This window comes from Sycon ciliatum, chromosome 1 (assembly GCF_964019385.1).
Source record: "Sycon ciliatum chromosome 1, ocSycCili1.1, whole genome shotgun sequence".
NCBI classification, from domain to species: Eukaryota; Metazoa; Porifera; class Calcarea; order Leucosolenida; family Sycettidae; genus Sycon; species Sycon ciliatum.
In genome coordinates this window covers 46,849,314-46,872,856 of record NC_088643.1, presented here as the reverse complement: position 1 = coordinate 46,872,856, position 23,543 = coordinate 46,849,314, and the positions used below count along the sequence as shown (strand labels likewise).

Below are 23,543 nucleotides of genomic sequence, written 5' to 3'. Positions count from 1 at the left end.
CAGCATCCAGACTGTTGCCTGATGATCGTCTCATGCGTGAAACTCGGAGTTGCTACGTATTCATCCTTTCTACTTCTTGTTTATCATTAGACAATCATGATTGTGACATCCGATACATTATCAGGTTAACGAGCAGAGTGAACATGGTGAATGTGGGAAGCCACACAACCACCATGGAGAGAACAAATAATTATTTAATGTTGATGGTCTTTGACTGTCTGTACAGTACTACCGCCGTACCGGTACCTCAAAGTCAGTGAAGGTAAGATCAAGGGCCAAGGCACGAACATGACTCATGTGCAGAGTATCCATGATTACTATTTAAAATCAAAGCTGCTGCTGCTGCTCGACTAGAGCTCCATGAAAATGGAAGCATGCACGCCATGTCAGTAGTGGCACGAGTACATACATGTACATGATTGTAAGCATGATCACGGTACTCCTTGTATTGATAATTATACAAGTACAAGTAGCAATAGTTATGTGTAATGCATGCCACACAGTGCACAGTGCACAGTGGTAACATAGATTATTATTACGAAGTACTACACATGTGACATGTTTTCCCGATGATCTAAACTCCCTAAAGCAGAAATAGCCATCAATTGTTGTACCAACTAAAGCTGCACGAGAAAAGACTGGCATGCTAGAGAGAGAAAGAGTGAGGTGCCATGCAGACAGCCCTAGTCAATGTTCCACTACGCGGCAGATGACGCAGCAAATAACTGCACAGTGCACGAGGCATAGTTATACAGTACATGTATGTCGTTTCAGATAAAAAATAATTAGAACAGTTTGTGTGCTTGCGGTGGATCACAGTGCTGCCGGGTGCCGGAGAACAGAGTCATGGCCAAAGAACAGCCGGAGTGGAGGGGGGGGGGGGGGGGCAGGATCGTAGGCGATAACTATGGGGCCGGGCCATCATCAAAATCCCCGCCGCCTAAGCCGTTCATATTCCCCAATGCACCATGGTCTATGTGTAGTTGAGTGACTGGGTACACACTAGTAGGTGAAACCCTACCATGTTCATTCCCCGGCGCCCTGCATTACTATATACCATGTTCATTCCCCGGCGCCCTGCATTACTATATAGAGCTATAGAGCAGAAGAATAATTAAATTTTCTCTGATTAAAAGGATGTAGATTTCATGGGTGTCTCATTTCCAGTTCTTTTTCGTCACAAGTCAAAATGAGTACCGGCATCGCTAGTCGATCATGGTCGTCTCCAGTGTGATCGAGTACTTCTCCTCTTCGTTCATCCAGCACAGGAGTTCCGTTCTGTCTGGCATTGTAGCACACTGCGTAATGCGGAGGTCACCGGACTTGGTCACGGTGTACGCAGAGCTCATCACCGACGCGGCAGGACTCGCTTCATCCTGTGTCGGTGTTGACTCCGTACTGTTGGGTGTCATTGGCGGTGGTGGTGGCAAGGCCTCTGCCCATTTCGCCTTGGATGCTTTGTCGGCAGTCTTCTTTGCAGGACATGAGATGGTGTGGCGGTAGCTTTCCTCTTGAGGCTCACAATGGATTACGAGTCTCAGCTGTCTCGCGGAAAGGCTTGCATCATCTGTATCAGGAAATAAGATGGCTCAAATCAGTTTGGAGGTCGATTTAAAAATCTACTTTGACAGCACATGTACGAGGGGAGATGAATAATTGGATCTGGTGGGTAGGTCCATCATGTTGCATGTTGGTGTGACTTGCAGCAGTAACCCTGCCCGCTCAGTACCGGCGCATGTGCCACCTTTCTGCTAAAATAAACCGCCAGCCCAACTTGATTTTAGAGTGTGAGGACCTACACAATATTGGAACCAAAATATTAGAGTTGTCACTGTAATGATATGACTGACAGCACATGCATTTGCCATGACTTGTTTACCTTGATATTGCTCCCTCAATCATGCAGTCTAGTATGATGTCACATGATCCACTTAGATACAACTTACACAGCAATGTTCCCCTCCCTGCTAAATGCTAGTACATATACACTGTGCATGTAGAATATCTAGTGTACTTGTTCCTACTCCCGGGGATTCATATCAAACACCTGGAAACACAGAATCTTGCTAGACCTAGATCAGATATAGGTCTAGCAAGATTCTGTGGGCTCCATTGTACGAATACGGCCATATGACAAACTACTGTGTGGAAGCCATGTCTTCTCTGCAACCCTCTGGTTTTGAGATCGGATCGAAGTTGGAACGTACTGCTCGCACAACATACAAACTCGGATTTCTGAATAGCCAGTGGTATCCAGTACTATATATTTTTTTCCAAGGCACGCACTGGTTGAACTCTACAACTGTGTGTTCAAGCGAGGGCTGGAGACCTGCGATGGCCACCTGACTTCAAAAGTAGCTGGTCTCATTTTGTAGTGAAAGCTTACTTCAGTAATGAAGGGTTTCCTCGAAATTTCTACCTACACTACTTACAAGAATGGACTTGCATGGAGAGCCAAGGATAAATTTATAGTAAAGAAAAAGGACCAAGAAACTACAAGCGTAACTTGTAGTTTCTCGGTCCTTTTTTCTTTACTATAAATTTACACTACTTACGCATAACATAGAACGAGGTGACGGCGGTGCTGGACGGTGGTGCCTGTGTCTGACAAGTAGTGGTGGTGGCCGCATCCAGTTGACATGTGTACGTTCCTGCCATGATGGGCGTGCTGAGGTGAATGGCCGAGCGGCACCGCGATCGGGACGTGCGCACGCTGCTGCTCTCGCTCTCCATCTCACGGTTGTTGTACTTCCAGACGCGCCGCTTGCGTGCCTCGCTGCTGCTGCTGCTGCTGTTGCTGTCGTCAGCCGGGCTGCAGCCTGTGTTGGCGCAGTGCAGCTTAAGAGAAGCATTACAAGCTTCCTGAATCATTGGCACGAAAATCTCCATTGAGCCTTCCACCATTTTGTGATACTCTGCCAAAAACCAGGCAAGCCAATCAACATCAAAGTTTGTTTTAAAATAATGATTACTTCGAAGTACATAATTACATGTACATGTTTTCTGGATGTGTGAACCGGCTTTGATTTGACTTTCGGCACGACAATTTAATGACTCCAATGTCTTGCATGTGAAAACGACACGTACGGTAAGTGCAACTCTTTGATCCGCACTGAAGGTTGCAAACATGCCATAAGCAGCAGTTTTTTCACAGCAGTGTTTCAACACTGTCCTGTCACTAAGGCTTTGCTTCACATTACTTCAGCTGGTCATACATATAGTTTAGAATCAATTGAATCAGTTAAAATTAGGGCTGAAACGATCGCGGATTTTCACCTATCGATTACTCTTTAGGTTACCGATCGATTAATCGATTATAATCGTTAGCAAAAAGTGTCAACATTTTGTGCAAAATTACTCTGTTTCCACAAGCTATGTCTTCGTAGTACCCAAATATCTGCATTTCTGAAAGGGTACCTTCAAAGCACAGCAGTTTTGAAGTCAATTGAACCTCAGAACATGAACCATACCCCTGGCAACTGCATATTCACAGCAGAAACTGATGCAAATTTCACAAAAAGCGGGGATTTCAGTACTTTTTGGACTCAAAGCCCCTAACGAGTAATCTATAACATAACGATTAGTTGATTGTTAAGGAATTATCGATCGCTTACCGAGTAATTGGTATAATCGTTTCAGCCCTAGTTAAAATAGTCTTGAAATCAGTCTCAGCACCATCAAGTCGAAGACACAATTATCATTCCACGTACTTTTAATATCCAGTCTGGCAATGTCGGAGAGAACATTTGTGTTGTCCTTTCTGACCTCGCAGCGGTACTGGCCGACATTGGCCGACTGAGCGTTGAGTATGACCAGCGAGTTAGCGTTGGTGATGATGATGTTGGAGCCGGCGTTCACCCTGGTCATGCTGTCCGGCCGACACGGCTTGGAGCCGACGTCGCGGCAGTACAGCCAGTGCAAGATTATACTATCGGTGCCGGTGCGCTTCTTCAGGCGACACTCAAACATGGCCGGACTGCCGGGAGCGACGAGAAGGTCCTTCGGATGGCTGATGATCTGCGCCTTAGCTGGAGTGATGTATCAAACACACAGGATACAAATGTACATAACGTTATTACAAGTCATGTCATTTTCTATCAGAACGCACATGTGCACACATGTACACAAAACTAAAATGTGAACAGTATCCACTGATGAGAACTGGCACATGAGTGACTGGCTTGAAGTGTGCACATGCTCACAAACGCATGTTTTCGACGTACTTGTTACCCATAAGTATCCGTCTTGCTCTAAAGCATGACCTTGCGTAACGCATCACCCCAAGGCTACATCATGACAGACATGCGTGTACTGCGGTCTGCCGTGATCCAGTACGGCCTGAACATCAACAGCAGACGATGGGGGAGCGGATTGATTAATAACAACATTGCTAACTAGTGAATATCAGCTAGCTCATGGTGAATATCCTATACACTTAGTATTGGCATGGGTCTAAACCTCGGCGGACTTAGCTAACTTACAGACCACAGCTAGTTCGATAGTCTCCGTGGCTTGAGATATGTTGTTCTTGGCCACGACTGTGTACGGACCCTTATCTTTCAGAACAGCTGGTGAAATCGTCAATGTTGCTATATTCTCGCTCGGCTTGTGGGTGCGAGTAAAGCGCCTCTTGTTGGCTGGTAAAAAGACACAGGAATTGACAGGGAACACGTACATACAACAATGTATGATGCTAAGGTCTGGGGCAAAATTACCCCCCCCCCCCCCCCGTCCCACACCCACCTGGAACAAACATAGAGTACATTTAATGTTTGTTGTCTAATGCTAGTCAACAAAGCACATGATCAGGGTCCATCCGTACACCACTGGTGGCCGCTGAATGTAGGAACAGGGGTCATCATTTGGAACGGGAAGTTTCCAAAGACAGAAACGCTTTTTTCTTTGCGATACATGAAGCCCAAGAGTGCAGGTAGCAAAATCGTCATCATGATCACGGTTGCGTGCTTATCATGTAAAGAAGAACCTCCCCAGTGTTTCTAGGATTTGCACAGAGAAAACTGTGGAGCTTACACAGGGTGTGTAGATCGTCCAGTACACCTCTCCGCCAAATGACAGAGCTGGCATGTCGGACGTGCAGGGTGATGTTGATCTCTTCGTTTACGTTGACAAAAAATATCGACTCTTTGTTTTCGTTTTTGATGGTAACAACTGCACATGATGAACGAAAGAAGAAACACACAGAACAAGTACATACCCAGATATCCGATTACATGGAGAAAGGATATGTTGCTGGAGTTGTAGATTGTGTATTAATGCACACAATGCAGTGAGCTGTTGAAAGGTAATTTTTCTCTGATAGTAAGCAGTCACAAGAACACATGCTTGGACAAGAAAACATGCTTGGACAAGAACACATGCTTGGACAAGAACACAGTGTATACCCAAGTAGCATGCAGCTAGGTCGAACGGCCGGACTAAGACTGACCTGGACCGGCCGGACTAAGACTGACCTGGACCGGCCGGACTAAGACTGACCTGGACCGGCCGGACTAAGACTGACTTGGACCGGCCGGACTAAGACTGACCTGGACCAGCCGGACTAAGACTGACCTGGACCGGCCGGACTAAGACTGACCTGGACCGGCCGGACTAAGACTGACCTGGACCGGCCGGACTAAGACTGACCTGGACCGGCCGGACTAAGACTGACCTGGACCGGCCGGACTAAGACTGACCTGGACCGGCCGGACTAAGACTGACCTGGACCGGCCGGACTAAGACTGACCTGGACCGGCCGGACTAAGACTGACCTGGACCGCAGATATCTGTGTTTCCATGTTCAACGTCCTGAAAGTACCTAGACACAAAAGCAAACAAATAGAGAACACAACACGATGGTGAACATCAGCAAGGCTTACTACTCACACAAACACACACACACACACACACACACACACACACACACACACACACACACGCACACATACATGGTAAAAAAGAATGAAGGGGATGTATTATAATGCGTATACTATGTCTGCACGGCTCGTAGGGACCAGCTTCAAGGAATGCCAGTATCACTGCTTCACGGTGCACATTAATGGTTTGGGCAGGATGGCTTGTTAGAACCACACTTGTACATCCGTAACGTCTCTTCACAGTTTTCATAGTTCAGTTGACCCGATTGTCTTTTGATTGAAGCGGCATGATGAAGTCATACAGGAAAAGGCTGTGAAAACCAGTACCGTACTTTCCAGGATCTGCATTCATCTCTGCATTCATCTCTGCATTGCATGCACACAGAACATGTAACTGGGTACAAGGTTGGTGTGGTTTCTAAGTACATGTGTCAATAGTAAAAAAGAACAAAAAAAACAAAAAACAAAAATGTACAACACTAATGTACTTCATGGACAGCACACTGCATACTGATGGTCAGCATAAACTGCACATGGACTAGTCTAACTGACCCGATCGACCCGTTAGACTTGCGAGCATTGCAGGTTAGCCTTGGAATGCATGTACCGCCGCTGTCATGAAAAGGGTCAGGACACCAACCGCAGTACGGGTCTCTGGTCTGCACACAGGAGCTATACAACATATCCAGATTATACACACACGCATGCAACACATACACATACACACGCACACACACACACACGCACACACACACACACACACACACACACACACACACACACACACACACACACACACACACACACACACATAACCAACAAGTCTCATCTTCCCTGAGTGCTGCACTGCACACCGTCTCACTGATTCGGGCACTGCATATGATTCTTTTTGGTGGATGCGATACAGCTTTTGCAACGTGTTTGAAGATGCAGCCTGGACCTTTGCGCTCCACCGTCATGGAAAGCTGAGGAAGACCACATGCCCTTGTGATGCCTGATACGCCACGGTCAGAAGACTGGGTTTTTTCAACTTTTTTTCGACAAACAGCAGTCGCTAGTGCTGTTTTCGACATACAGCAGTCGCTAGTGTTTCTGCATGTACGCAAGCGGTCATTTTGACACTTGAGAACTGTGCGTGTCACAATGCACCGGACATAGCAGGCTCACTCGCAGCGCCACTTCTTTGACTTCTATGATTCTGAAGAGAAGGACAATTTATATTATGGCGCTAACGTGTACGAGCAACGTATTTTCCCGAGTGCAAGCCGCACTTTAAACACCAGTAATTCACCAAAAAAAGTCGGCGCTGCTTATACTGCGATGGTCAAATGAACAGTGATATACAGGGTAGCTGTCTGTATTTTGTGACAAGACATCTGGGTGCGGCTTATACTCCAGTGCGGCTTATATTCCGAAAAATACGGTAACTGAATCCAGAGCTAGGCGGTACAAGAACATGAGAGAGGTAAGGTTGGAGCTGGGAAACTGGCGCCATGCCCCTAGACGAAGGTGTAGTAGCATGGTTGCGGGTGAAGTACTCATGTCCTGCACTAATGATCACTTACAAACACGAGGTCGCGTGCCAATAGCAGCCTACGATGGGCAAACGGACAAAGTCGTCGTTGGTCATCGCAATCAGGGTCAACTGCACATCGACCGATTGGCGGCATGACGGATAGAAAGCAGCACAGTGCAAGTACACACACGCACACACACACACACACACACACACACACGAACACACCTGGTTTAAGATCTTGTCGTTGCGCCTCACCCATAATTGTGACACGCCCTCTTTCTTGTCATTGCTTGGCTAACAAACTGTTCAGGGACTTACTGCTATTTGCCCATTTCCCATCCAGGCCAGCACATGTTTCCACATTTGGTCAACACGTTGTAAGACTCCGACTGAAGGTGGCATGGAATAAAGTATCGGAACTTTGCAAGCAAAGCTTCCCAAACTGGTTTTAACTTTTGATTTCCAACACAAATTTAAAATTGTGTGGATGTGACTGGTGGTACCCTTGCTGTGCAGACTTTAAAAATAACTTATTCATCATATGGCTGCACCGTAATAGGACTGTGTAGGTGGTCACCTAGTATAACAACTAATATAAGTAACGCAAGCTCAGGCACTGCATCACGACAATTTGTGTTCAAGTGTAAAGTTATCAGTAACGGGTAAGCCGCTGAAGAAAGGGAGAAAATGAGCCAGTCATGGCTGTTCAGTGTTCACCATGCAATCCATCCAGGACTCCAACATCCGCAGTGCAACGTACTCGATGTCACTCTTACCTTTGCTGAAGTCAAAAGCTTGTTAACGCTGGAATTGGCCTGCACAGTACAGAAGAGTAGCACACAGTGGCTGGAATCAGCACATTCTAATGTTAACCGGTCTACCGTCACTCGCGCTGCGCAATGTTGCAGAGCAAATCTCCAAATCTTACCATGAGATAAACCATGCACGATGGAGTGAAATACGATGGAGTGGAATACAAGGTGCAGAACTGCCCTACAGTACTGTGGGTGACCGAAGAACTGGGACGGAGGTCAGCCTTCTAGCCTAGACCGTTCTTATTTCCATGTACTAAAGTCAATCCGCAGCTGAGTCACTGTGTATACATTGGTATGCTGTGCTTGATGAAATTCTAGCCTGTTTGTTCTTCGGTGGTCCGTTCTTCGGCGCCCGACAGTACTGTAGTAGTTGATACTATACGTGTGTGTGTGTGTGTGTGTGTGTGTGTGTGTGTGTGTGTGTGTGTGTGTGTGTGTGTGTGTGTGTGTGTGTGTGTGTGTGTGTGTGTGTGTGTTGTAGTGTGCAGAGATTGAGAGATTGAGTACGCTACTCAGTGTATGTGTCCAGTTAGATGGGTTGTAGTGAGGAGTGCTGTGTGATAAGAATGGATACACCTACCGAGAGCAGAGTTGCTGAACATTCTATTCCCAGCAGCAGGCCTCTCTGAATACTAAAATAGGTCACAAGTGCATATGCATGGTTACCAGGCAGTGTTTGTTCTCTGCTTAGTACAACTGTACTCATTATCATATAACGTTACTAACTGTTACTCACATGCACACACAAAGGTGCCAAAGCGCATGTACTCGTGCTAATACGTGTACACGTGTGTCCACACACATGCATGAATGCGCGAGCGCACATACACATACACACACACACACACACACACACACACACACACACACACACACACACACACACACACACACACACACATACATACACATGCACGCACACACACAACTGCATGTGATCACAACAAGCATGCATGTTTGGTGTACATGTACACGTAGATGGTACATGTACATATAGCTTGAAGTTACGTACCACTTTGATTCGGTCAATGACCAATGTGCGGTAACGTGGTGCCTGATACCGGTACTTAGCAGCCTTGTCAGTAGAGAGCACACGGGTGGCCTTAAGTACCTCTCCAGAATCTTATGGAGTTGAACAAGATCACAAACAGACAGACACACACACACACACACACACACACACAAGCACATCCACAACCACCACGCATGCACAGACAGACAGACAGACAGACAGACAGACAGACAGACAGACAGACAGACAGACAGACCGACAGACAGACAGACAGACAGACAGACAGACACATACACATACACACATACACACACACACACACACACACACACACACACACACACACACACACACTGATCACGATGCAAGTTATCATGCAAGAAGGCAAAATCGCGTGACTAGTTTTAAAACACTACAGTATAAGTAAAAGCGGCAGCACAGCAACACACAGCAACACACAGCAACACTATCAACAGTTGCATAATGCTGGGATGACGACTACACCATAGCGCAGTGGTTAGAGCATCGCTAGCTACAAGCGAGGGTCCCTGGTTCGAGTCCTGGTGGTGACAGTCAATTTTTACTTCAGACTTTTCCCGTTTGTGTCTTTCCCTCAAACTAGTGAAAATAATAATAATGATAATAATAACATGTAGGTCAGTGTAGAAGCATGTGTGTACCAAATTTGGAGTTGACATGCCAGAACTTGTCAAAGCTATCATGCAACAACATGTAGGACGAGGTGGCCGAGTGGTTAAGGCGATGGACTGCTAATCCATTGGGCTCTGCCCGCGTGGGTTCGAATCCCATCTTCGTCGTTTGCAACTTTTTTGATTCACTTTTGATCAGCTTGGCAACCCTTGGACGAACATGTCACACCACACGAAACAAAGACTGTGTGGGGACGTGTGGTGTGCAGCTTCTGGTTTTTTCTGCATGGGTGTCTGTCACGACGAAATTGCTGGATTACATCATAGTTGGTGCAGATACGTGGTGGGAATTGAAAGTGGTTTAGTGTGTAGCAGGAGCCTACTAAACCTGCACCACTCAAAAAGATGTAGTCCAGGATTCTTGCGAGAACAGCTGCACGTTCGAGCTTCACACCCCCTCCTGGTTTCATGCCGTCTTGATCAGACAGGGTGACAGCATACACAGGACATGTTTGAACATGCACCGAATACCACTGTCACTGAGTACCTACCTGTGCCCAAGAAGAGCACGTCATAGGGATCGGCGTCAAGAATGGCCAGACTGGTTAGGCTACAAACAAAGAAAAACAAAACCAAAGGAAAGGAAAGAAAGAATAATGGAAAACACTTCAAAACAGTTCCACACAGGATTGCTCTATCCGGCATGCGCTAGCATTTGTAGCAATAAAACGAAATAAAGAGCACTTGCATTAATCATTGAGGATACAAAAGTCAAAAAGATGGGAACTCTCCGGCATGAACTACATACAACCTGACTGACTGTCGTATCTCACCCAATTCTTTCCAGCATGATGATAGCATTGCCACTGAGCTGCTCCTTAAGATACAAGTATGTCTGGCTGTCGGGTGTCATCGATGTCTTGCGGCATTGCTAACAGTGAAAAGAATATAATCAGCGAAATCAGAGACACACCGACACAATAGTGATCATTGCTAATCGTGGCCTCTCATAAGATTTTTAGCACGATGCATATACCGGACCAGAGTGGCACGTGCATTTCCATGTAATGGGCACCTCTTCTATACATCTGGCGGCTGATAGGATAGCATAATGCTGCTATATTCACCCATCAAGAGAATGTGATTCAGAGTTATGAGCGGAGCCTGGTCCCTGACCGACCGAATAGACGAGGCATGAGTAGATAGACGCTAGGGAATTGGCTAGGACGGATTGATATGCCCACTCCAACAAAAACAACAAAAACATGGGATACCTTACAGTACACCATCAGTCCGTGACCAAAGCAAACTGTCTCTTTGCTGCACACTTCTATATCTTACGATTGAGATGAAGAAATTTGCAGCAAAGAGACCAGTAGCTTTGGTGATGGCGTAGGGTTTTCCTTGTTACGAAGTGGCTGCAGTGGAGCTTATGCACCCTAAGAAATGTTTCACATTATTAAAAAAAAACATTGCATCTACATGACTGTATGTTTTCAACAACTTCAAAGTGATATGGCATATCCAGAAAAGAATCCCTTCTTGGTGCACTCAGTTGGCAGTCATACCTCAATATCCGGCTCTCTTTCCCTCTCCAGCCAGATGTTGTTTCCTTGGTTGTAGATGAACGGTGATGTGTTGAACTTCTCCACGATATCTCTCAATGGATACGCGCAGACTGCGGATCCCTGGGGAGCTCCCCTAGATGCAAGCAACAACAACACAGAGATCATGGCAATGCAGTTACAAAGAGAGATGCTGCAAGCTATGATTGATCCTCTCCCACCTTTTGCTGCCCCCCCCCCCCCCCCCTCAGTCGGTTTTGTATTGTAGGAGGACGCGAGAACTAGATCAGGGCTGTGAGGTCCAGTACAATGTACCGCACCACAGCATGGTATGCATGGTATGCATGGATGGCTGCATGGTATGCATGGACATTCAGAGTCAGTCTCATGCTCACTCAAGTACAAAAGCTCTACTACTAGTACTACACAATGCTGGATGGTGCATGTAGTGGATTACCGGCCTGCACTGGCATGTGTTGCGCTCAACTGTGTGCAGTACAGCTTACACAGATAGTGCATGTATCAGTTCAACACCATGGTGTAGCAGCGTACAGTAACCCCATTGGGTGCCCAAGAACGGGCAACCGAAGAACATCCAGGCTGGAAAGCCACCAAAATTTAGGAATGTCACAGTCCAGGCTAGAAGAAAAGATAAAAAATAGAACCCCAGTGTGTTTTTCATCTACCAGTGCATGCACAGTGCACCTGTATGCACAGTGTACCTACCACTGCATGTACAGTGCAGCTACCACTGCATGCACAGTGCAGCTACCACTGCATGTACAGTGCAGCTACCACTGCATGTACAGTGCAGCTACCACTGCATGCACAGTCAGTGTACCTACCACTGCATGCACAGTGCAGCACCTGTACTGTCATGTGGATACAAGTATAGTAGGTCAATGGGCAGGGGAGGGGAGGAGGAGGAGGAGGAGGAGGAAGAGGAGGAGGAGGAGGAAGAGGAGGAGGAGAAGGAGGAGGAGGAAGAGGAGAAGAAGGAGGAGGAAGAGGAAGAGGAGGGGGAGGATGATGAGAAGGAAGAGGAGGATGAGGAGGAGCAGGAGTAGGAGGAGCAGGAGAAGGAAGAGGAGGAGCAGGAGGAGGAGGAGAGGGAAGGGGAAGAGGAGGACGAAGAGGAGGAGAAGGAGAGATTATAGTGGGGAAGGAGGGTCAATGGTATCTTGCAGTATGCTTGTGAAGTAGGCAAACCATTAAAACAATTATGCAGCATCAGGCAGTAGGTACGTGCTTCATCACATTTCAAGTGTTTGTGTGTTGGTATCTTACGGTGGAAGGTGGAATGTTGCATACAGTAGCATCTCACGTTCGTCAGGATTGTTGATACTACCCATGGCGAGAACAACCTTTGCTACAGATGGAGAAGAAAGAAGTGAAGAGAAGAGAAGAGAGAGAGAGAGAGAGAGAGAGAGAGAGAAGAGAAGAGAGAGAGAGAGAGAGAGAGAGAGAGAGAGAGAGAGAGAGAGACACACACACACACACACACACACACACACACACACACACACAAAATATTTATAGTATTTTTACAAGGAAAATCAAATTTCAGACACTCCACAGTGTGTCGCCATCGCATTGAATACCAAAGCAATCAAGGGAGAAGATAGCAAGGGGCCAGGTCACGATACACTACTACCTGAGCTGGACTACCGTCGCCCATCGGCTGCTTTGGAAACCATGCAAGCATGCACTTCAGAGTAGACAAGACCTGGTGTTGATCGACTGTCGCAACAGTATTCTGTACTTGATGGGGATCGGGTAAGAAAACTGAATCCTGGCCGCTTTATTTATTGCAAAGGAATGTACACGTACCCTGGTAACAGGAATTAGGATTCAAGTACTGGCTCTTTAGCCTGTACAGTGACTATAATGGCATAAGAGTTACAAGCAGGACCACTGTTCCGGTACGTTGACTATGCCATAGAGTTGTACAGTAGCACATGTCGTCCTTTGCAAGTTCACGTTGCATGTACTTGTGCATGTAAGATCTCATGATATTTTGCAGTTAGATATGACTGTTTTAGTAACTCACTGACAAGGTCAAACGTGAATGTGTCCGGGTCACCGTTTCTGCACACCATTCGCAGCTTGAGGAATGAACGGAACACTTCGCCAACTCCTGGATCTCTCTGCATTGGAGACCGATCACAGGGAAACAAGCATGCACATCCGCCGGCATACACACCAATACAAACATTGAGTCGATCAGTAATGCATCACTGTTATGTGGATTGCACACGGTGAAACATGCATCACGCAACATTATGTGACAACATGCACGCACATATAGTAATGCATGTGCAGTGTGTCATTTCAGCACGGTATGCACGTCTCAGCGGCTACACTATGCAATGCGCCATACTCTTACTGTAATGTTATCACACAACTATCACCACGGTCTATCAGACATGGAGCAAGAAAGTCAAAGGTAGGTAGGTAAGCAGGCAGGCAGGCAGGCAGGCAGGCAGGCAGGCAGGCAGGCAGGCAGGCAGGCAGGCAGGCAGGCAGGCAGGCAGGCAGGCAGGCAGGCAGGTAGGAATATTATTGGCCAAATGTCACCTAAAAGAGTCAGTCAACCTCACCTTGCAAAAGCGTACAATACGTGATACCACCTTGGACTCCTGCACCGCACATGAAGACCATCAAAACAGTAATACTCAAATCAAATCAACTTTATCGTCATGGAGATAGACAAGTTCCAGAACCTCCTCGGAAGTAAACATACATGTACATTGAAGCTCTCCAAACCACCAAAGATGATTACAACAGGTCTACAAAGGCCAGAAGCTGGCACTGCCAACATACATGACTAGGCGAGCATTCTTTATGGTTAGCGTCAAAGTTATCCGCCTTTTAATCAGCTTGGTAAATTTCTCGCAGTTAGAGCACTCTAATTATGCGTTCTTGCCCATTATAATGTAGACCTCATTGCAATCAGCTTATGCAGTCTAGCCAGACTGAGCTGTGCCGACGGGATCTAAGACGGTTGAAACGGCGAAATGTTCGGAGATTGAGTTCAGGATAGAGTAAGTCTACACAGCTTCCGATTCGTAAATTGTATTCACTGCTCAGTCGGGTCCTACATAGTATGAAGCAGCTGAATATCATACTGCACAAACACTTACTGATGTCACTTCATGTGCAACCTCACGCAGTACCATGTAGACAAAGTCACCATGTTCAAATGAGTCGATAAACTGTGGATCTACATAGAGAACAGGAGCAGAGCATAACACAGGTACACCAGCAAGCTATGTCACACATAGACAACGCGTGGAATCATGCTCAAGCGTGCACCCAGGGAAGGACTCGACAACCCATAAAACATATATGTGGGCACAGTATGTGACATTATTTTCTTGGAACACCATCAGGGTTTTAGGCTGGGTTGTAGCATACTGAAAACACTCAAACATGCATAGTGTTTCTTGTTGCTCAGTATCACGGTCAGAGGCCACCAGTCATCAGCTAGCTACGCAGCGGTACAGTGCACGACCACACTCACACGTTCATATACATTCAGAAGCACTCACGCGTACCGACATACACACATAGACACACACGCACACGCACACGCACACGCACACACACACACACACACACACACACACACTTGTACTTCTACTTGCTCATTGCCAAAACTGGTCACGTGGGTCTCCCAGGAGAGGAGAAAGAGACTCAAAAGGAATCTTGGAAAGCTGACTCAATTGGCTATAGAACCGCCCAACGGCTAACACCCCCTTAAATCCCCAAACTTGGTGTGGACTTGGAAATGATCCCGCTTATGGGCTCACCACACCACAGTAAGTGAGTGAAGATAAGGTGCAGAAAAAGGATCACACATACTCACACACACACACACACACACACACACACACACACACACACACACACACACACACACACACACACACACACACACACACACACACACACGCCCCCCCCCCCCCCCCAACACACATGGAGAGAAAGAGCTACCGAACACACAACTCACCATCTAGCCACAGTGTATCCTGTAGTGTAGATAGTGATGGGAAGGATCTCGTGATCATAGCCTCTTCCAGGACACTGAACGTTCCAGCAAACACGGTGTCGTTGCCTGAAACACCACAACATCACAGGCCATCACACATGCAGACACATGGCAACCCAAGCAGAGTAGTAGGCGAGCCCAAACACTACAAAACAGCAATGGTGGAGCAGTTTAGAAATGAGCAGCCAGACCAGTTCACAGCTCCAAGCCTAACAGCTCATAACAAAACACACCAGTCACTGCCTATGTAATGCAGTACTGTAGGCATGGTTTGGTTGAGACCAATTTTGGACATTTATGAAGAATCACTGTATTTCCCATAGCCATCCATCCCAGCCCGGCAGTGTACATATAGTTGAAGCAGATGCTTACCAATGAGCATGGCACTGCTGACACGCGGCAAGTACGGGCACACCTTCTCTGCTGCTGGCGTAGGGTAGTTGATGATGTCACCATTGCTAACCTGCATCATGCACAAACACAAACACATAATATACGAGAGAGCTTGGAACCTCAGGGCCCTACGCTATGCTTTGTTACTAAGCTCATCGTTGTGGGAACTGATGGAAATGTTTCCTGGGAAGGCGCTGACTCTGCCGAGCACGCGCGTTCTGGAGTCGACGGGATCACTCTGCCGACATTTCCTGTGACCGGCGCTGACTCGCCCGTTCACGCCTATTTTGGAGACGACGGGATCTCTCTTCCAAACTATGTTTTTGCTGACGCATCCTATCACCTATTCGGCAACTAACATCCATTCTAATTCCATTTCCTCCTAGTCTCCCTATTTCTTTCCAGAAAGTCTCTCTATACATCAGGGAGTCGTACTGTATTGGCAGCTACCCTAACGGGTCACGCCGCCCACCACCCAAGCATGGGTATGATGAGGGACAGTGGCACCAGAAACAAAAAAACAGCAAGCAGGAAGAGAAAGCAAGAGAAAGACGGCGATAGTAGTACATCTGGTGTGCGACGTATAGAAAAGAGAGATGACAAGAGATGCGCACAAAATAGGAAACAATAATTATTTTTGCAGTTCCGAAACAATCAACCAGGTGATGGAGAGTGGGCACCCGAAGTCCCACCTGGACTCCCCTGGAAGAACATCCCACGCAGGGATATCAGCGATAGGCCAAGCGTTGAAAAACAGCCATGAGGACACATCGTCTAGAAGTCCACCGCGCTCGAACTGAAATTGCAGGTTCAAACAATTTCCCACGCGGCGTCAGGCAGCGTAACTCTTCTCCCTGCATCACCATCCATCTCCAGTAACCGTCTCCACTCACAGCTCATGCCTCTGCCACCACTGTACTCCTCCGAGCTTCGCAGTTTGAAACCATTCGGGGGTCAGCTACACCACCGCGAATGGAGAGACGAGGACGACAACGGTCGTGACTGAAAAGACACTGCCTTGGCGACCGCGTCGCGGAATCCTCGCCCCAGCAAATTCAGAAATACGCCAGGGGCAACTCTGGTGGACCCAGAGCCACCCCCTTCGCAAGACTAGTAAGAGGAACGACTGAAAACTCAGATAAAGCGGAGCTACAAAAAGTGCAACCGTCCCCTTCAAGCACAGTTGCAACACACAGGGAGTCGTATACATGTACATAATATTGTGGCCAGCTGTTTGTAGCCAGCTGTGTTTGATGGTACGGTACGGTACGGGACAGATACGGGAGCCAGCAAATGGCCAGCTGTGCGAAACGGTACGGGACAGATACGGGATAACGCCAGGCGTGACACAAACAAACAAACAAACAAACAAACAAACACCAAATTAAAGCTGTGTGGACCCTGGCTAGCGCCAGACGTTACTGAAGTAACGTCTTCTGCATAGCTACGGGAATAAACTGCCCAATGCTGTAGACAGCAAGTTGTTTCGGCCATAAAGGCCTCATCAGTACAGCTACGAGCTAAATAGGCCGAGCTACCAGCCATGGTGCAAAGGAGGCACCACAGACATTAAGATAGCTCTTCGCTCTAGCGCCAGAGTGCTCTAGCTACAAAAGGTAGCGGTCATTGCGTGATGCAGCAGCACTAGAGCAGCCTATTGGGAGTGCTCAACAAGACGAACGCCGAGGGGCGTAATACCCAATGCTGTAGACAGCGAGCTGTTTCAGCCATAAATGCCTCATCAGTACAGCTCCGAGCTAAATAGGCCAAACTGTGCGGTCAAACCTTTTCAGACTTTTCAAGTTGTAGGGCGTATTACAGACAAGGGGCTTATTAACATTTTCAGCTCCATAATAACACCTAGCAAACACTTCCGTCTTGGAAGAAGATAACAGTTACCTCTTTGTGTTATCAAGACGCCATGTTTGCTGGCATTACCATTAGCAGCTATTAGAGGTTTTTTTCGCCTTCCAAGCCACATCCAACGTACGGCAAGCAATTTTGAGTTGACAGACTGACCACCCCACTAATGATAAGTAGATGATAAGTAGGTGTCAATTGGCCCCCCGCAGGAAATACTTTCGGGCAAGGCTGAAGAGAGTATCAGCCACCTCTCAACCCGGGGCTGACCACAGGGAGGCACCTATTTTCAATAAGTAACATCTTACTTTTCTCCAGTTGCAGTAGGGCTTGACTGCACCAGTACCACACTCCAGATAGCGGGTGTTGTTCACAGGCGAGAAGCCCAACACTTGGTTGTGATTGCGACACTCCTAACCGCATTACAGCAGAAAAAGAAACCCAGAAACACACATACACACACACACGCACACACACACACGCACACGCACACACACACACACACACACACACACACACACACACACACACACACATAATGACGCACCCACAGTGTTGAATGAGTATGATGACCGAACAAGTCATCAGATCATGTGTGATAATAGAAGTGCTACACCCTTGTCCACCTAGTCCGGTGTCTTTTGAACTAGTTTCGCACCAGCCTTAACCAGTGCAGAACAGACGGCAAATGAGTATGTTCTGTTTTTGAAAAATGTACCTCTCATAAATCCGGCTGGCAAATCTCTCCTCTTCGTGACAATGTCAGTAAAACCGTAAAAAAGAGAGTTGGGAAATGTTTCAGTTGAGCAGCACACACAGCACATGCAGCTCTGCTTCAATCTGCATCCAGTATACACACGGAGACTTGTCAGGTTGCACTTCCTCCACTGTATGCATGTCTGCCCACCAATTCTGTGTTAAGCCAACTGCAGACTGGCAGCATAGACAACGAGTACTTCGAAGTATTAAAGTTACATTGCGTCGCGCTAGCACAGCGGTCACTCACCGTCTCACTCATACCATTCCTCAGGCATACTTGTCGCTGGTGCTGCGAAGGAGGTATATGGATCTGGCAGTCACACGAAGACATAGAAAGGATGCGAAAATGCGAGTCACCACATGATGCTATAGCTAGCATTGCAAACAGAGCAGCAGAGCATTAGAGCATTAGAGCAGTTGAGTACATCTACGAGTATATATTGATGTACCATGCAGCTACCGGCAAGAATCTGTGTGTCCAGAGATACACTGCACACGAAGATTCTTGCCGGTAGCTGCGTGGTACATCGATATACATGTATACTCGTACGTGAAAGATATTACCCGTCCGCTCGAGTCAGGACCTCATTCTCCCGCTCAGGACCTGAAAGAAAGTTTGTCTTAACCGAGTTTTACTCTGCATGTATGTGGATGTCACGTGAGCAATGTGAGCAATGTGCTGGGTAAGACTTGTACGGGTAGAGATCAGGTCAACGCAGTCCTCAGATTGGCTCTGCTTTATCCTACAAGAAGTCAGTTGGAGAAACAGCTACCTGCTTCAAAAGCCAGTATGTTCTGCATACGGGGAAAAATGAGTTTCATTGCACATGTTCTTTGTTGATGGTATCAGCAGTGTTCTAGGGTATCCACTCAGCCCAGCTAACCGGCATTAACAATTTAACATGCAACGCAGCGGGCCTCGCATTTACAAATCAAAGGTCCTTGGGACGTGCACAGATAGCATAGAGTCAGGGAAATTCTATCCTGTTTCAAACTGACGCTGTGCACTGACCAGAAGTATACTCGTACACCATGAACTTACAGCTTGTCGTATTCGGAAAAACAACGGGTAGTTCACGTCAATGTGAAGAATGAAGTCACTGCAGTGAAAGATGCAGAGAATAGCAACCGTGACACACCATGTACCACACACACACACACACACACACACACACACACACACACACACACACACACACACACACACACACACACACACACACACACACACACATACACACACACACACACACACACACATATACACATACAAACACATACATGCACGCACACCGCATGCACATGTACACACGTACCACCCCCCCCCCCCCCCCCTCCCCCAGCCGACCCGGGTGACTGCGGACTCACTGCCATGCAGTGAATTAGTGATGATACAGGGTAGCAAAGATTGACGGCAGCAGGGTATACATCCTATGATGATTGATACGTACTCCCTGTCTCCGGTTACGGAAGATAAACCAGTGATAAACTAGATGCTAGTGTGGGTTACTCTATCCGAGTGGACGGGATAGAAGCCGCTTCACTGGCATCATTGCCGACACAAAGTGAATGATGGACAAATGCTCGGAGCATAGGCACACGTGATGGCCACACATGGATGCATGTAGCAGACTCTCTTCACATTCCCAGACAGAGCTGCACCCTTTAGCTCTCTTTTCCATACTTGCATAATGGCACACACTGACAGCATTCCTCTACAGTGCTGCTCAATGAAATCCAGTCACGTCACTCAAGTTTGCGCCTTGCACCATTTCGCAGCCTAGGGTTTGCAGGTCTATGGCTGTGCAACACCCGGCACTTACTTGAGTGAGGCTGTGACTGGATTTCATTGAGCAGAACTGTACTATGTTTGTCTAGTGAGTGTGAGTATACCTTGCTCCAACAATGATGCTGTCGTCGCTGAAGATGATATTTGAGAAGTTCAATTCTGCATTCCTCAGCACCCTGAACTGCTCAGCATTCTTCGTCATCTTCTTGAAAGACCATACTCTCACCGACCCAACACCATCTGTCCAGGTCACAGAGAGCGGTTAAAAGGAAACAAATGTAATTCATGTACACACACGCCGTCAGCCGATTCGCAACTCAGAGAGTTCTACATGCTATATGCACTATGCAGTCAAGGTAAACCTGTGCAAGCGGCCACCCCCTGCAGTGCAGAGCAAAACTGGCCCTTCTAGACAGATGGTCTTTCGTCACAGGATGTCAGCATATAGAACATACATGTATGGCCCAATGCCCAAAATGACTGGTCTCAAAAACAGGTGGCCTTTCTGCACAGGTCAGCATGTGTGTCAAGAACAAGTCATGGCGGGTCCAGTGCACAAAATGACAGACGGTCTTTTACAAAACACAGGTGATCTTTCTGTACATGTCTGATTGTCAGCATGTACAGATCGGCATGTGTGTTAGAACTCATGAGTCATGGTGCGGTGCCTGAAATAACTGGGTCTCAAAACACAGGTGGCCTCCTATTGCAGTGGTCGCCGTCGCCCAGCACAGGCCTCCACTGTACTTATACATGACATTGTACTGTTCACGGCACAATCCCTGCAAGCCATCGGGTCCGCGGGGCACCTTCCAGGCAGCTCCCTGCAAATCATGTTGGCAACAAAAATAGCACTCGCCGATGATAAGTAGGATTCCTGAATATCGTGACCCTCCGCCTGTAACTACAGTGTTGCTCAATGAAATCCAGTCACGTCGCTCAAGTACGCGCCGGGCTTTGCGCAGCCCTAGACCTGCGAACACCGGGCTGCAAAATGATGCAAGGCGCAAACTTGAGTGATGCGATTGGATTCCATTGAGCAACACTGTACATGTATGATCCTTGTGCAGGAATCTTTGATTTGATTCATTCAAGGGAACCAGAGCTTCAGATAGTAACCCGGCGCTGAAGACCCGGCGCTGAAGACCCGGCGCTGTTGCAGGCTAGTGTTGTTCTTCTTTTCAAGATTTGCAGTACCTTCGTCCCCTAAATCTTTCCTTCCCGCCGTGGCACGTTTTGGTGACCATCTAGCCTGCATGAAATGGATGTTCTTTGGTGCCCGCTAGCTGTTACTGTAGTAAGCCATCACAATAGTAGTACATGTACCCAAATGTACTTGTAAGTAGGGCAACGCATGAAGGCTGCGCTGGGGAACGCGCTGGGGAACAATAGTTACACGCAGCATGTAGCATGCAGCATCGTCAGCACTACAGCAGTCATTGATTGGGGTCTTACCAGTCTGGCTGGCGGTGCATTCCTCTCGCTCCTTAGCCCATTCCAGGACGGGTCCTTTCGCTGAGACACAAAGCAAGGATGCTGCTACTACCACCGCTGTGAACAGGACTGTCGTGCACGTGGAGCGCGACAGGCGACCGCCCAGCAACAGGGTCCAGTCCATTGCGCTGCGATGCCGAATTACGGCGCAAGGCTGAGAGACGAGATTCACTTCTTTGTGGTAGATTTTCCCTCAGAAACAATGTCACAGAATTATTTGCCAACACAGAAATTTCTTCAGGAGAGATGTTTCGAGGTGTCCAAATACACTGACTTGCAAGCTCCCAGGCCAGCCTTCTTATCGTCACTGGCTGTCCCTCTCCTACTTACAGCGGTCTCGGACTCTCCAGGAATTCGGAAAGCCAGTTCCGTAGAATGCTTGTCGATGAGCGCACAGCGGACACTGATAATGTCCGTCCTTGTTCCCACACTCAAAGACGTTTAGGTGATTACAACAACCTGTCAGTAGTTGGCAGGCACACGCTGCACCAGGGTTGTAGGTTAATACAAGTTTAGCGTGGATTGTGGTAGCTTTCCTGTCCGATGCTAAACTAAAACTAGTCGGAGAGCTCCCTCAGCGGTCCATCCGCGGTAGGCTACACTGTCCACCCGCATTACACGTAGACCTACTTGACGGAAAACACCGCACGTCGTCAAACACACATCTACTGGGTAGATCTACTGGCAGTGGACGATCTACCCCCTGGAATGGCTGGATCAAGGACTGCACGGGGAGAAATAGTTCAAATACGCTGACGGGTGTAACCAGCTTTTGGACAGTCGACAGCGCTTTGCGTTCCAACTCTCCAATCTCTCGACATATCCACAGGCCACACGCGTATGCTTGGCTAGGCTTGGCTATCCTGCCATCTCTTGCGTCAGGTCCATGATGCATGATGATGATGCGTCTAGAGCGTCCGCTGTCCGGTTCGTAGATTGTCAGGGGGGACAATGGAAAAAGTAAACCACGCATTCTTATGCCAACCGCCTTCTCGATTGATCGCTCTCACCCTTGGACTCGCTACTCGTACATAGATCTACTCATGCTCAACGCGAAAAGCTCGTGTGATTAGGTGTGAATCGAGCGACAAGTCTACGCCCAGATACGTTACTGGTGTTAGTACGTGTTACTCCAACCCTTCTCTGGCAAGGAACTAAATTTAGTAGTCGGAAAGTTCGCTTTACAGTGCTACTCGCATGCAGTCACTCTGTCACCAGTTTACAATGGTTTATCACTTGACTTTTTCTGTACTGTCGGTCAGCGGTTTGCCGATCCGACCCGAGTATGCCGAGAACTGGCGAGAAGTGAAATCAGTCATACCAAGAGTACATAACCCCCCAGGGGGTTATGTAGACCGGTAATACGTGTAGATCTACATCACCTAAAGCTAAACTAACTTTTTTTGTCCTTCTACTACAACGATTATGTAGTAGAAACTGCTAGATCAGAAAAAGGCCATGTGACAGACTCAGTGGAGTGGTGTAGAACATGTGGACAGGAAGTAGGCCAGGCTGGTTGTCATGGTTATACAGGCATGCAGGCATGGCAGGGCCTAGGGTCGCAGGGCGTTAAAGGGGAAGTATACCCTAAAATCAAATTTTCACCAGTTGTAGTCTTCTGGGTGCTGAGTCGAATGGTCTTGGTCCGAGGAAGCTGCGACGCTCCCTTCCTACTTGAATCCCAATCGAACTCGCGCACTTCCACCGAAACTGGGTGACTGCGCCCTACTAGATGGGGATTTGTATGCAAAATGTCACTA

At 47.6% G+C, this 23,543-nt stretch overlaps 1 protein-coding gene and 1 non-coding gene across 2 annotated transcripts; one reads left to right on the top strand and one right to left on the bottom strand.

Moving 5' to 3' along the window:
- Positions 1–406: 406 nt before the first annotated feature.
- Positions 407–22,705, bottom strand: LOC135829193 (uncharacterized). Its single transcript, XM_065341602.1, has 24 exons — positions 21,745–22,705; positions 20,394–20,529; positions 19,543–19,600; positions 18,748–18,810; positions 18,050–18,154; positions 15,861–15,951; positions 15,450–15,554; positions 14,581–14,660; positions 14,038–14,076; positions 13,488–13,584; positions 12,725–12,806; positions 11,441–11,573; positions 10,706–10,803; positions 10,424–10,482; positions 9,223–9,332; positions 8,172–8,210; positions 7,442–7,521; positions 6,429–6,548; positions 5,772–5,818; positions 5,032–5,169; positions 4,482–4,637; positions 3,711–4,028; positions 2,556–2,915; positions 407–1,567 (listed from the first exon to the last, which is right to left on the bottom strand). The coding sequence occupies exons 1-24, from the start codon at positions 21,905–21,907 to the stop codon at positions 1,206–1,208; spliced, it is 3,039 nt and encodes a 1,012-aa protein (XP_065197674.1). The 5' UTR covers positions 21,908–22,705; the 3' UTR covers positions 407–1,205.
- Positions 9,959–10,040, top strand: Trnas-gcu (transfer RNA serine (anticodon GCU)). The gene has a single exon. It is a non-coding gene; the product is annotated as a tRNA-Ser (tRNA).
- Positions 22,706–23,543: the final 838 nt, after the last annotated feature.